The sequence below is a fragment of the Mirounga leonina genome, unplaced genomic scaffold (assembly GCF_011800145.1).
Source record: "Mirounga leonina isolate KUSES-001 unplaced genomic scaffold, KU_Mleo_1.0 Mir_168, whole genome shotgun sequence".
Classification (NCBI taxonomy): domain Eukaryota; kingdom Metazoa; phylum Chordata; class Mammalia; order Carnivora; family Phocidae; genus Mirounga; species Mirounga leonina.
In genome coordinates, this window is record NW_023270426.1 from 44,889,788 (window position 1) to 44,903,301 (window position 13,514).

Here is a 13,514-nt window from a genome sequence, read left to right on the forward strand (position 1 = left end):
TAAATAGCTTCTGAGAATTTGATAGTTGTCTAAGACAACTTAAAAATTTACGTATTTTAGGATCATTTATCATTTCTTAAAATAGAGAAATTACAATATTAGTTTCACTTTTCTCCCCTAATATTTAAAGTAGCACTGTCAGGACAAATAAAACTGGTCAAAGGGAGGTAATGGGAAACTTTAAAGTTTTAAGTTTCTAACCAAACAACCTATTAATTGTTGTTTTCCCTACATATAAAAAGACAAACCTTTTTGTTGTGGCATTTGTTAGAGGAAAGTTTGAATCATTCAAACTATTTTCAAGCCCTTTTGAAAGTAGCACATCCTGCCTTTTTCTTTAAAGTATAGTTTTTCTTCACTAAAACGGTATGCTACATTATGAATTAATATTATACTTTGAAGAGAAAAGTGTATTTAAAACTTCCTACACAACAGGTGTTTTGTTGCTGATAAGTCATTTTTTGCCACAAAGTATAGTGCCTTTGATAATTAAGTTGAAAGTGTTTTTCTTTTCCATTAAAATTGGATAACAAAATTAATTTTGATAGCAGAAATCCACACTATTGCCTTAGTATATAGAAACAGTTGTTAGTCCTTCAAAAGGTAATGTAACTTTAAAAAATTTTTTGCAGATACTATAGCGTCTCTGTATACTGTTTCAGAGTAGGGTACTAATTTATAATGCTTTTGAGATTGTCTATGTCAGCATTGCACTATAGTAATTAAAATGGCTTTCTGTTTTTATATAAACCCTGGTTATTTAATTGAGGAGTTAAATTTTTTAAAAATTTGTTTTTTTAAATTCCAGTGTAATTAACATAGTGTTATATTAGCTTCAGGTTTACAGTATGCTGATTCAACAATTCTGTACATTACTCGGTGCTCATCTTGATAAGTGTACTTTTTATCCCCATCACCTATTTCCCCCATCCCCACACTCACCTCCCCTCTGGTAACCAACAGTTTGTTCTCTATAGTAGTCTGTTTTTTGGTTTGTTTCTTTCTTTCTTTGTTTTGTTTCTTAAATTCCACATATGAGTGAAATCATATGGTATTTGTCTTTCTCTGGGTTATTTCACTTAGCATTATTAAACTCCCTAGATCCATCCACATTTTTGTGAATGGCAAGATTTCATTCTTTTTTATGGCTAAGTAATATTCCATTGTATAGATCCATCTTCTTTTATCTGTTCATCTATATAGATGGACCTTTGGGTTCCTTACATATTTTGGCTATTGTAAATAATGCTGCAATAAACATAGGGCTGCTGCATATATCTTTTTGAATTAGTGTTTTCATATTCTTTGAGTAAATACCTCGTGGTGGAATTACTGGATTATATGGTAATTCTATTTTTAATTTTTTGAGGAATCTCCATAGGGTTTTCCATAGTGGCTGTACCAGGTTGCATTCTCATCAGTAGTGCATGAGGGTTCCTTTTTCTCCACATCTTTGCCAACACTTGTTGTTACTTGTGTTTTTGATTTTAGCCATTCTGACTCGTGTGAGGTGATAACTCATTGGTTTTTGTTTGTTTGTTTTTTAAGATATTATTTTTTTATTTGCAAGAAAGAGAGTACATGAGTGGGAGGAAGGGCAGAGGGAGGAGGTTGCCCTAGCAGATTCTGCACCCAGCCCAGAGCCCGACGCAGGGCTTGATCCCATGGTCCTGAGACCATGACCTGAGCCAAAATCAAGAGTCAGATGCTCAACCAACTGAGCTACCCAGGCATCCTTCTCATTGTGGTTTGGATTTGTATTTCTCTGATGATGAGTGATATTGAGCATCTTCTCATGTGTCAGTGGCCATCTGTATATTTTTTCTGGAGAAATATATGTTCGTGTCTTCTGATTTTTTAATTGGATTATTTGGTTTTTTTGGTGGTGAGTTGTATAAGTTCTTTATATATTTTGGATACTGACCTCTTAAATTTTTTTTTTTAAGGGATGGATTTCATTGGTGATAATTGGGAAAAAATAAAACATACCTGATTTAAACACTTTATAAATCTTATTTTGTATAATAATCCTGATGTCTATAAAATATTAAGCATTCTCCCAAAGACATCAAGTATTCTTTAGCATATATCACATTGTAATGAACTGACATTTTTAGTTAGGTGACCTTTTCCAAAAATTATTTCCAGTCAGCATATCAAGAATGAAGTAATTATCTTGGGTGTTTTTATCCTAAAGTATTTCTTTGTTTCTTGTCCTTATTTCTTTTATTGTTTAACCAGTACAGAAGTCTCTTTCCATTTGTCTGTTGGTTTCACTGGTATTGTCATGCTTTACTTTTAAATAAAATTGGAGCACTTGGTTATATATCCAAAATTTGATCTATCATTTACATGGATAACCTGGGAGGATTAAAATGTTTTTTAAAAACCTGGAATTGCTATTAGTAGGACTTTGAAGTGCAACATTATATTTTTGCTTGATTTTTAAATCTAAATTTAGTATCCTAAATGAGATACTAACACCCATACACATACCCATACACACATATTCTTGGGGGTATATCTATATGCAAATTTAAATATATATATTTTTAGAAAATTAGTTGAGGTGATCATTAGAAACCAAGAATATAGACTTTCTTTTTATTACTTGAAATTTCCAAATACTGCTTATGATATGATCCCATTGGGTGGTACACTGAAATTTAAGAAGTACATGTGTATGCATATTTACATATACATTAGTTAACAGATTTGCAAAAGTTACGTGGTTCAGTATTCAAAAAGTACCAAAGGGAATACAGTATAAAATCTTTTTCTTTTTTCCCAGCCATCAGAATCTCCACAAAGGCAATAATTGTTACCAATTTCTTATATAGCTTTCCAGAGATGATTTCTGTATAAACAAGGAAATTATATACACTAAATTAAAATTTGTTTACTTGTTAGCCAGTTAGCCAGGCCCAAATTGTTTTCAGCTGCAACAAGCTAGGAAAATGCAAACTACAGATTCATCTAAGTTGGTTCAAGTAGACTTGACAGGTAGACATTATAAAATCATAGTATTTTATTTTTTTAAGATTTTATTTATTTATTTGACAGAGAGAGACACAGCGAGAGAGGGAATACAAGCAGTGGGAGTGGGAGAGAGAGAAGCAGGCTCCCTGTTGAGCAGGGAGCCTGACGCGGGGCTCGATCCCAGGACCCTGGATCATGACCTGAGCCGAAGGCAGACGCTTAACCACTGAGCCACCCAGGCGCCCCCAAATCATAGTATTTTAGGTAGCAATAAATTTTATTGTGAGGCTCTTAGAATTTTGAAGGATGGAATGGTGATTTGTTCTGTATTTTTGCTTTAATTGTAGGAGAAAGTTGAAAGTGAGAAATTGATACTGATTTAGTCTGTGTAAATTCAATTCAGGGGAAGGATTTTAGAACATTGACATGGAAAGGATAAAAATTTGCTGTATGGGTTCTTTTATAGCTCTGTACACTAAATCCTGAATGTTCTAATCCTTTCAGGACTACTTAAATTATTTAGGCAAAGGCATGGGAGAACAGGTATGCTTTATATCATCCTGCTAGCATAAGCCTTTTGGAAGTAGTTTTTTGAGTACTGTCTCTTGAGGTTATCCATCCTGGTTTGACAATTCTAAAACATTTAACAAAAGCACCCTAAGAAATCCATATAGAAATATGGTGCCATGGAGAAGTAAAGGGAATAAGAGTTTTCACTTTACCTAGTGTGGAAAGATGAAAGAATACTACAGTTGTAAAATGTTAGTAGCAGTTTGGTCCACAGAGATGAGTATAAGTTGGTCAGATGTGGGGGAGAAACAAAAACAGTACTACAGCAACTAAGACCTAAAATGGTAACTATTGGTTAAGTTGTTAGAGGATGTTGCTGGGATGGTCAGATTCAGAGGATTAAATTGAGAAGTGATTAGTGAACTCTATGATGAAGTTGAGACACCCAAGTTCATTTAGTTCTATCAGGCACATGCTCCTTGATGGAATAGCAGGAATAAAGGTTATGGAAGATAGGAGAAGCATGTTTGCTTGCCTTTAGGGATAAGATGGGGAGGTACAGTATCAGTGTAGCAAATTGGTGACACTGGACCTTAATACTAAGAAGTGTTTTTAAATTTTTTTTTTAAAGATTTTATTTATTCATGAGAGACACGTAGAGAGAGAGGCAGAGGCAGAGGGAGAAGCAGGCTCCCCAAGGAGCAGGGAGCCTGATGCAGGACTCGATCCCAGGACCCCCGGATCATGACCTGAGCCGAAGGCAGACGCTTAACGACTGAGCCACCCAGGCGCCCAAGAAGTGTTAGTTTTTAATTGGTTGAAACAAGAGCCAGTGATGATGGTTTTCCTTTTTAATTATAATCATTGTTATGTGTAGGTAGAACAGAAGGAGTACAGAAGAAAATTAAAACTATGTATAGCTTTTCCCTGTGTCTTCTAAGGTTTTCTTTAGAAATACAACATGCACAGTGGGTTCTGCTGTATTGTTCTGTAGCTTGGTATTTTTCAAATGATACTACCATCAGACATTTTTCTCATATGATTAAGTATTATTTGAAAATATTTTGCAGTGACTTGCATAGGTTTCCATGGAATAAATAGGTAATTTTTTAAACTGCTCCTAAAAAACTTTTTTTTTAATTTATGAATTAGGAGACTTAACTATTAATATGAACAAGATGTCGGTTTAAGAAGGTAGCCTTTACCTTTGAATGTGCAGATTGAAGAGTTTTTGAGAAAGCTGAAATTGTTATTTTTTATTTTGAGATTAATGAAAATTACATTTGTTTACAGTATATTACAGAAAATTTGAAAGTTATAAAACAAAATTATCTCATAACTCTTGGCTTCTGCTATTTTTGTTGAAGTCATGTAGTATCTTTTAGATGGCTTTACGGATTTAACTTATTTCTGGAAGAGATGATTTGAGAAAATGGTTAAATGAGAAAAATGCTTGAAGAGGTGAGTTGTAACTGAAGAGATTAGGGAGTATCTGAGGGGTTAGAAAATAATTTCTTCAATGTAATAAGATCTGTTTCCTTCAGTCAACCAACAGATGTGTTTGAGTGACTTTTGTACCTGCAGTAAATAGTTCTGACTGCTGAGCAGTGCTCATTTTACGTCTTTAATCACTGTTTTCTGCTTCAAAAACATCTTGCCAGTGGTTCTGTAGAATAGTTTTGATGATCACGTGTGAAAATTTCAATGTATAAATAGAAGGTTGACTAGAAGAGATTGTAACTTGTGGTTAAATGTGCTATTTACTTATAGAAAAACTGCTTACATAAGAACTAGAGCAAAAGGAAAATGTAGAGTGGTAGGAAGTGATGATATTTATTTATTACCTTTGAGGTGGTTTGAGGTTGAGAGGAAGGTTAGGCGTGTTATTTGCTGTTCACATGACAGTACCTTCTGACCCTTTGATCCCCTGCCAAAATTTTTTTTTTAAATTTAAAAAGGAACAAGGTAAAATAAACTTATCAATTCATAGTCTGATTATACAGTATAGACTATCTTCTGCCTATTTTCCAGAATCTTGGAGTCATCAGAAGTGAAAGGTATCCAGGCTTTTTTTTTTTTTTTTTAAAGATTTTATTTATTTATTTGACGGAGAGAGACACAGCGAGAGCAGGAACACAAGCGAGGGGAGTGGGAGAAGGAGAAGCAGGCTTCCCGCGGAGCAGGGAGCCTGATGCGGGGCTCGATCCCAGGACCCTGGGATCATGACCTGAGCCGAAGGCAGACGCTTAACGACTGAGCCACCCAGGCGCCCCGGTATCCAGGCTTTTTGTTTTTAGTGTTTAATTTACAGTTGCTCTTAAAAGGTACTTTGAAGGAGAAGTTTCAAACCATTAGCTAAAATCTCTGGGATTTATAGCTTTGTGTTTTTCCACTGTTACTATTCATGGGTCTTAAAAACCGAGGTACATTAAACAGTTCCATTTTCGTTAAAATAGGAATTTCATTGCTTTGTTAATAGAGATTTTTTCTTCAAGTGGGAAGGTGTTAGGTTGTATTTTATATCTATTTAAAAAAATTTTTAAGTATAAAGTGATGTTTTAAAATCAACCAGAAGAAGATACCTTTGAGTTTCCAAAATAGGTTTGATGATGTATTCAGACTTTTTAACTTGAAATTTCAAGTATGTCTTGTAGATTCTAAATTAGACTAAAAAAAATCTGAATCTTTCCAGTGACTTGGTGACCTTACTTATAACTTAATTATCTTTTTAGCTAAATTTTAGTTCAGTTGATAATTTAAGTGCAAAACTATGCATGGTGTGATCTCATTTTCATATTAAAAAGTAACATGTTACTATATGTATGGGAAAAGGAATCTGGATTGATAAACATCAAACTGTTAAGTGTTGTCAAATTAGAGTGGTAGAAACACTTAGGTCCTAAGAAGTTGGTTTTCTTAAAGGACTTGTATGATTCTGGACTAAACATCTTCAGATGATGATAAGGTTTTTTTTTTCCCTCTACTTCCTATTAGGAATTATTTCAAAGATTTTTAACACTTGTTTATACAGGATTATAACAAGATTTTGTTTGCCTCAGGCCATAATCATTGGACTTTATGAAAGTGCTACCTCTTTGTAAAGTGCATGGAGACCAGCAGGTAAAGGATCCTATCTTAGTGTAAATCTTCAAAATAATTGTCTTCCTTGTACCAGCAATGGTGTTAACAGCAGCTTTTGTCAGTTAATACTGCAAATCTCTCTGCAAGAATGAATTGAGTAAAATAGATAAAAATATTTGCTCATGCCTTTGACAAGTTTATCGTGATATTTTTATATATTGTGCAGTTCACTTAAAGTGTACAGTTCAGTGGTTTTGGGTAATACAGATAGTGTGCATCCATCATCACAGTCAATTTTAAAACATTTTCGTTACCTTAAAAAGAAAACTTGTACCTTTTATCACCTCCTACCTCACAACCCTCCTCCCTAGCAACACACTCATCTACTTTCTATCTCAGCATATTTGCTTATTCTGGACATTTCCTATAAATGGAATCCTACAATATGTGGTCTCTTGTGTCTGACTTCTTTAACTTAATGAAATGTATATGATGTTCATCCATTTATATTCTATTTTATGGGTATACCCTATTTTGTCTTTTTATTCACTGGTTGATGGGCGTTTAAGTTGTTCTAACATAGAACAGCTGGTTGATGGACATTAAGTTGTTCCTAACATTAGGTTATTTTTGGCTGTTATGGTAATTGTGTCCTGCTTTTTTCCGTTGACAGTATATCTGGGCAGATTTTTAAAATTAACACTTAAAAATCTGCATTTTTTTTTTAACTGCAGTCTTAAAAAACACCATATATATTTTTTATTGTAGGATATACTGTCATTTACTTAACCAGTAATATTAATGGATGTTTTTGAGTTTTTTCTGATTTTTCACTATTATAAATAGTACTTCAGTAAATACTCTTCCACATTTATCTTTGTATATGTGTTTCTGTAGTATAGATTTCTAAAAGTAGAATTGCTGGATCAAAGGGCATGAATATTTACAGTTTTAGTAAAATATTGAAGACCAGAAGACATGTTTAGTCATAGTTCTATTTGATAATAAACGTCTGTTAAGTTATTTGTGCGTTCACCATGTATTCATAGTTAACCAAGGAAAGCACGTTCTCCTTGCTTGAGTTAAAAGGATATGTTAAAGGAAAAAAATATTTTTGTGTTGAAAATAACAGGAACATATCCACTTCAAGGTCTAAGGTGACAAAATGGATATGCAATTCAGGAATACTTCTTGCTATTTTACTTTTCTTTGAATTAGAGCCACCTACTAAAAACGTCGGTGGCTACTGTAAAAATCATAGAACCTGTGTGCAGGTAGTTCTGGTTAAAAAAAAATACTGGGTAATCTCGAACGGTGGCAGGATTATAATCAGTTATGATTGTCAGTTTCAAGAGTGGGCTCTCCCTGTTTGACCAGAATTTTCAGTGTTTTGTGCAGCTGAAGACACTGAAGCCAGATGGGTCTAGACCTGAGCTCCACTGCTCTGTCTTCTTTATTTTTTGACATATAAATGTGTGTATATTTAATATTTATTCATCTGTTATCAAAGCTATAAATTAAGTTTTTGACAAGGTGACGATACAGCTTGGGTTCTTTATTAGACGCTTCGAAAATTTTTTTTAAAAGACAGTCGTATGTGTATATAAGTGTGTGTGTGTATGTGTATGTCTAGTGCCATTTGAAGTAGTAAAAAGTTTTGCTTAGTTTGTGCTAAAGAAAAGGTCATGAGTAATAAATATTTGTGTTAATAAGTTTGTGAAATTATTAAAGAATAGTGCTTGGAGTCAGATTCAAGTTTTTTGACCTCAGTAAATGAATGAATCCCTAAATAGAAAGAAATGATAAATGGATTTGTAATCATGTAGGGTGTTTATATTTAGTTGTTAATGCCTTCTGAGGCAGGCTTCTTCTATATCACATCCTTATTAGAATGAGTTTTCCTTGTCTTTCCAAGTGAAGACCTGAGGGATGGAATAGCTAGTACTGTTTCCCAGGATGTATTATTGCTGCTATATTAATATTGTTATATTGTATTAAATAAATTAATAATCCTCATTTCCTTATTGGGAATTTTAACTAATATGTTATTGGGATATCTGAAGTTCCCAGATAAAGGGCTTGCTTCTTCAAGGTCTTCTTAATAAAAACCCAGATTTCTGAATATAATTTAACCTTTTCTTGATTGCTTAATGTTTATAATACTGTAGCAGTAAGCAAAACGCTCAGGACCTTATTACCTCAATTACTAGCTGGTCTCCAAGTTCTTATCTCCTTTAAAAAAAAAAAAAAGATTTTTTTCTTTCTCTTGTAAGCCTGGTAAATAGTATTTCTAATAGTCTTTGTGCCTGTTTGAATAGCTCTTTATTCCCAACTCGCTTCTAATTTGAATATGCGTAATGCACATTGGGAACCCAGATAACCTGACTGGTTAGATTTTTTTTTGAGATTTTTATTTATTTATCTGAGAGAGAGAGAGTGAGTGAGTGAGTGAGCACAAGTGGGGGTGGGGGAGGGGCAGAGGGAGAAGGAGAAGCAGACTCCTTGCTGAGCAGGGAGCCTGACTGGCTCCATCCCAGGACCCTGGGATCATGACCCCAGCCGGAGGCAGAGGCTTAACCGACTGAGCCACCCAGGTGTCCCCAAATATGACATTTTATTTTATTTTATTTTATTTTTTATTTTTAAAAGATTTTATTTATTTGAGAGAGAGTGCATGGGGGGGGGAGGGGGAGAGGGAGAAGCAGGCTCCCCACTGAGCAGGCAGTCCCACACCTGAGCTGAAGGCAGATGCTTAACTGACTGAGCCACCCAGGTTTCCCCCAAATGTGACATTTTAATTTATTATATATATGGCAAAATAATTACTTTCATATTAGTTTACAAGTTTGTTAGGGATCACTTCAGCATAACTGGAATTTCCTATGTTTCCTGTTTTTGGTGAACTGTGAAAAAACTAGGTTTCATATTGTGTAATTCTTGCTTATTGTATTGCTATTTCCAGCAAATATATTGAATTCTTCACTATTTTATTTTCACTGAAGAAAAAGAAAAAGTACCAGTTGTAAAGAGAGTTGTTGAGCTTAGTTTATTAATAGTCTCTATTTCATTTATAAAATTGGTGTTTCTGTTTTCTTCCCTATGATTTACTAATTTAGCATTTATTGGAATCAATAAATGGCAGTAAAGATTTTCTAGGATTGTGTAGTGGTCTTGTTCTGTTAATTTCCCATTAGTTGGGGACGAGGACTAGCCGATGAGTGTTAGTGCTCTTTTGTTAAAATTTTATCTCTTTTCTCACTTCTCAAGTTGTTTAAGTTTACTAAAAGACTTTTATTAGCTATTAGCATTTTGTGGTATTGAATGTGTAAGTGATTAGTAATAGACTATCTTGACTCAGAAGTCAAGATTTACTTACTTTAAAGTAGGGACTCTGCCTTGAATAATCAGGAATCCCTTAGTGCATGTTGAAGGAATTGAAATGGAATTGGTAATGTATTTAAAAAGATCCATGGTTATCTTTTCTAAATTATGCTGCATGTTATTTTTTAAAATTTCAGACTTAATTTAATTAATATACTCTCATGAGTGATTATAGAATGTGTGCATGTGTGTTTAATGTGTGTATATGTGTATATAATAAATTGTAAATGTCAAACTGTGTTGTATTCCTTTGATACAGTATGAAGTCATATAAGGAGCAATTGGTTTAATTAAGGAGAAGTTGCTCATCTGAGCATTGGAGTTGCATATTGGTTAATATAGGGTTATTCTTAAGTCATTTTGATCTTTTTTTGTTGTTAAACTAAAAATTTTCTTCAATTTTAGGGGGAAAAAAATAGTGGCTTTGATGTCCTTTACCATAATATGAAACATGGACAGATATCAACAAAAGAACTAGCAGATTTTGTGAGAGAAAGGTATGTATTTTTTTAATAAGTACTTTAACAGTCAAGTTAAATTTTAGAATATAAATGAGAAAAAAAATTCTGTTTTTGAGAGAGAGTGCATGCTCTAGTGGGGTGGGGGTGAGAGAGAGAGAATCTTATGCAGGCTCCCAGCATGGAGCCAGAGGCGGGGCTCCATCTCAAGACCCTGAGATCACAACCTGAGCCAGAATCAAGAGTCAGACGCTTAACCAACTGAGCCACCCAGACGACCCAGAAAATTTTAGTTAGATCTGGATTAAAATAAGTACACTCTTGAAAAGTATAGTTATTACAGTTTTATTTTAAAGTAGTGCGGTTATCTGGCGTCTAGACCCTAAGGGCCGCATAGTGGCTCCAGGGAGCATTGCTGAACTCCTGGTTTGTATTCACTGTTTGTAAATAGCATTACAAACAATATGAATGTAAATACATAAATGTGATACAGTAGAAAAACTGAGGAATTTTGTAGGATAAAGTATTACCATTTCTTTAAACAAACATGTCATTAAACATACTAAAATGATAAGTCTAAGGTTTTTGAATTTGTAGCTTAATTATGTATTACTTATTTACTGATTTATTTAAATGTTAAGTAGGCTCTGTGCCCAGTATGGGGCTTGAACTCACAACCCTGAGATCAAGAGTTGTATGCTCTACCAGCTGAGCCAGGCATCTGCCCCTCTATGTTTTATTTTAAAGAAGTATAAGTGTAGGGCGCCTGGGTGGCTCAGTTGGTTGGGCGACTGCCTTTGGCTCAGGTCATGATCCCGGAGCCCCGGGATCGAGTCCCGCATCGGGCTCCCTGCTCGGCGGGGAGTCTGCTTCTCCCTCTGACCCTCCCCCCTCTCATGTGCTCTCTCTCTCAAATAAATAAATAAAATCTTTTAAAAAAAAAGAAGTATAAGTGTATATTTTAAAATTCTGCAAATTTATAAAATGTGATTGTCTTTAAGACTCTTAGAATATAGTAGTCAATTTAAAAACTTAAAAATCAATGTAATTTGATTTGATTAAAGCTATTTTATATAATACATTAAATGTTAAAAAAAAAAGCTCTTTTGTGGCTAGGCCCACTTAGTAATTTTTATATGAGCACACTTAAAATGTTTACCTTAGTAATATGGGGATGTGTGTGTTTGTGTGTGTGTGTGTATGTGTGTTTAAGATTTTATTTGTTTATTTGAGAGAGCACAAGCAGAGTGAGGGGCAGAGGGAGAAGCAGACTCCCCACAGAGCATGGAGCCCCATGTGGGGCTCATTTCGGGGACTCCAGGATCAAGACCTGAGCCAAGGCAGATGCTTAACCAGACTGAGCCACCCAGGCACTCCAGGGATGTTTTGCCTTTAGATATAATACTCCAATTTGGGGGGCACTTGGCTGGCTCAGTTGTTGGAGCATGCAACTCTGAGTCTCGGGGTTATGAGTTAAAGCCCCACATTGGGCGTAGAGGTTACTTAAGAAAAAAACAAAAATACAATACTCCATTCATTTATTCTTTCAATAATATATATCCCATGTCTTCTGTGTGCTAGGCACTTGTCTGGATTCTGGGAATATAGGGGTAAAGATACAGCTTCTGCCGTTGATAGAATTTACTAGATGGTAGGAGTTGAGGAACAAGCTGTTTTATGTAAGACCAATCCTCTTTTCGCTTTCACTTCTCTTTTGGAGTTAAGAGGGAGTCCAGAAGCTCTAAGTGCTATGGATAAAGCTGTCCTTCACTGGCTTCTACCTCATCATTGGCAGGAATAAAGAAGAGGTCTCAGAATGCTGCGTCTCCTGGCATGTCCTCTAGCCTTCCTTCTCCCCCAACACTTACATCACTAACTATAACTACTTTGAAATCGTCAGGGCAATTGTCATCATGCCTTTTAGCCTATTTATGTCAGTCACCCTAAGAAGTCCACGACTCCTGAGTCATCCTTTCTTTCTTTTTTTAAAGATTTTATTTATTTATTTGACAGAGAGAGACACAGCGAGAGAGGGAACACAAGCAGGGGGAGTGGGAGAGGGAGAAGCAGGCTTCCCGCCAAGCAGGGAGCCCGACCCTGGGATCATGACCTGCGCTGAAGGCAGACGCGTAACGACTGAGCCACCCAGGCGCCCCCTGAGTCATCCTTTCTTGTCTAGACTCTAATCCCTTTATGATTCTGTGGGCTCTAAGACAACTCCTCCTTCTGCCCCTTTCCTACTTTAATGTTTTCTTCATAGCACTTACAACCATCAGATATGTGATATTTATTTATTTGTCTGTCCTTCCCCTCTAGAATATAAACTCCACAAGGGCAGGATTTTTTTTTTTTTTTTTTTGGCTGCTTATTACTCTATCTCTTGCATTTGGGAGAGTGCTTGGCTCTTAGTAAGGATTTTTTGATAGATGAATCTCTGACTTTACTGCCCTGATCCAAGCTATTATTATTGTTGCCTGAACTGCAACCGTAGCTCCTATCTATCTATCTATGTTCGTTCTTGTTCCCATGCAACTTATTCTCTGCACTGTAATTGGAGTGGTTTTTCTAAACCGCAGAGAGGTTGCTTACCTCTCCTGTTTAAACCATGTCAGAGTCTTCCCATTGCTCTTAAGGTGGGCTTGCCTCATCTTGGTCTGACTCCAGACTACCTTTCAAGCTTTAGTACATGCCAGTCTCGTCCTTATTCTTTCCTCTCCAGAGACATTAGCCATTATATTGAAAGACATCTTCCAGTCCAGGCTTTGTACATGCTTATTCCTGTTTTTGCCTAATTAATGACTGCTTGTTCTTCAAAGGTCAGCAGTGTGGTCCCTTCTTCATGGATGCTTTTCCTTATTTCCCTGACTCGGTCAAAAACACCTATTATAGTATCTCTCAACATCATGTAGCTCTTTGCAGTATTTATAAAATTTTATAATTCATTTTTTATTATTTGTTTCTATGTTTCCCTCTAAAGGAAAAATGATATAGTATTCTCTTGTATCCCAGTGCCTAGTACAGAGCCCGGCACAAGTAGATACTCCTGTTCCTTGAAGGAGTGAGTGAGAAAGAAGGGAAGAAAAGATAGACACATAAACATAGAGT

At 35.3% G+C, this 13,514-nt stretch overlaps 1 protein-coding gene across 2 annotated transcripts in view; it reads left to right on the forward strand.

Annotated features, from left to right (window-relative positions):
• The window catches only part of FCHO2 (FCH and mu domain containing endocytic adaptor 2), a 127,346-nt gene that overhangs the window by 4,598 nt on the left and 109,234 nt on the right, over positions 1-13,514 (forward strand). Inside the window, exons 1-2 of one of the 2 annotated variants that reach the window (XM_035014623.1) lie at positions 5,748-6,609; positions 10,357-10,448. In XM_035014623.1, coding sequence (XP_034870514.1) covers positions 6,568-6,609; positions 10,357-10,448 — 134 coding nt within the window. In that variant the 5' untranslated portion in view covers positions 5,748-6,567. Of the gene's footprint in view, positions 1-5,747; positions 6,610-10,356; positions 10,449-13,514 lie in introns of those variants that run through there. The other variant, XM_035014624.1, reaches the window with a different exon arrangement.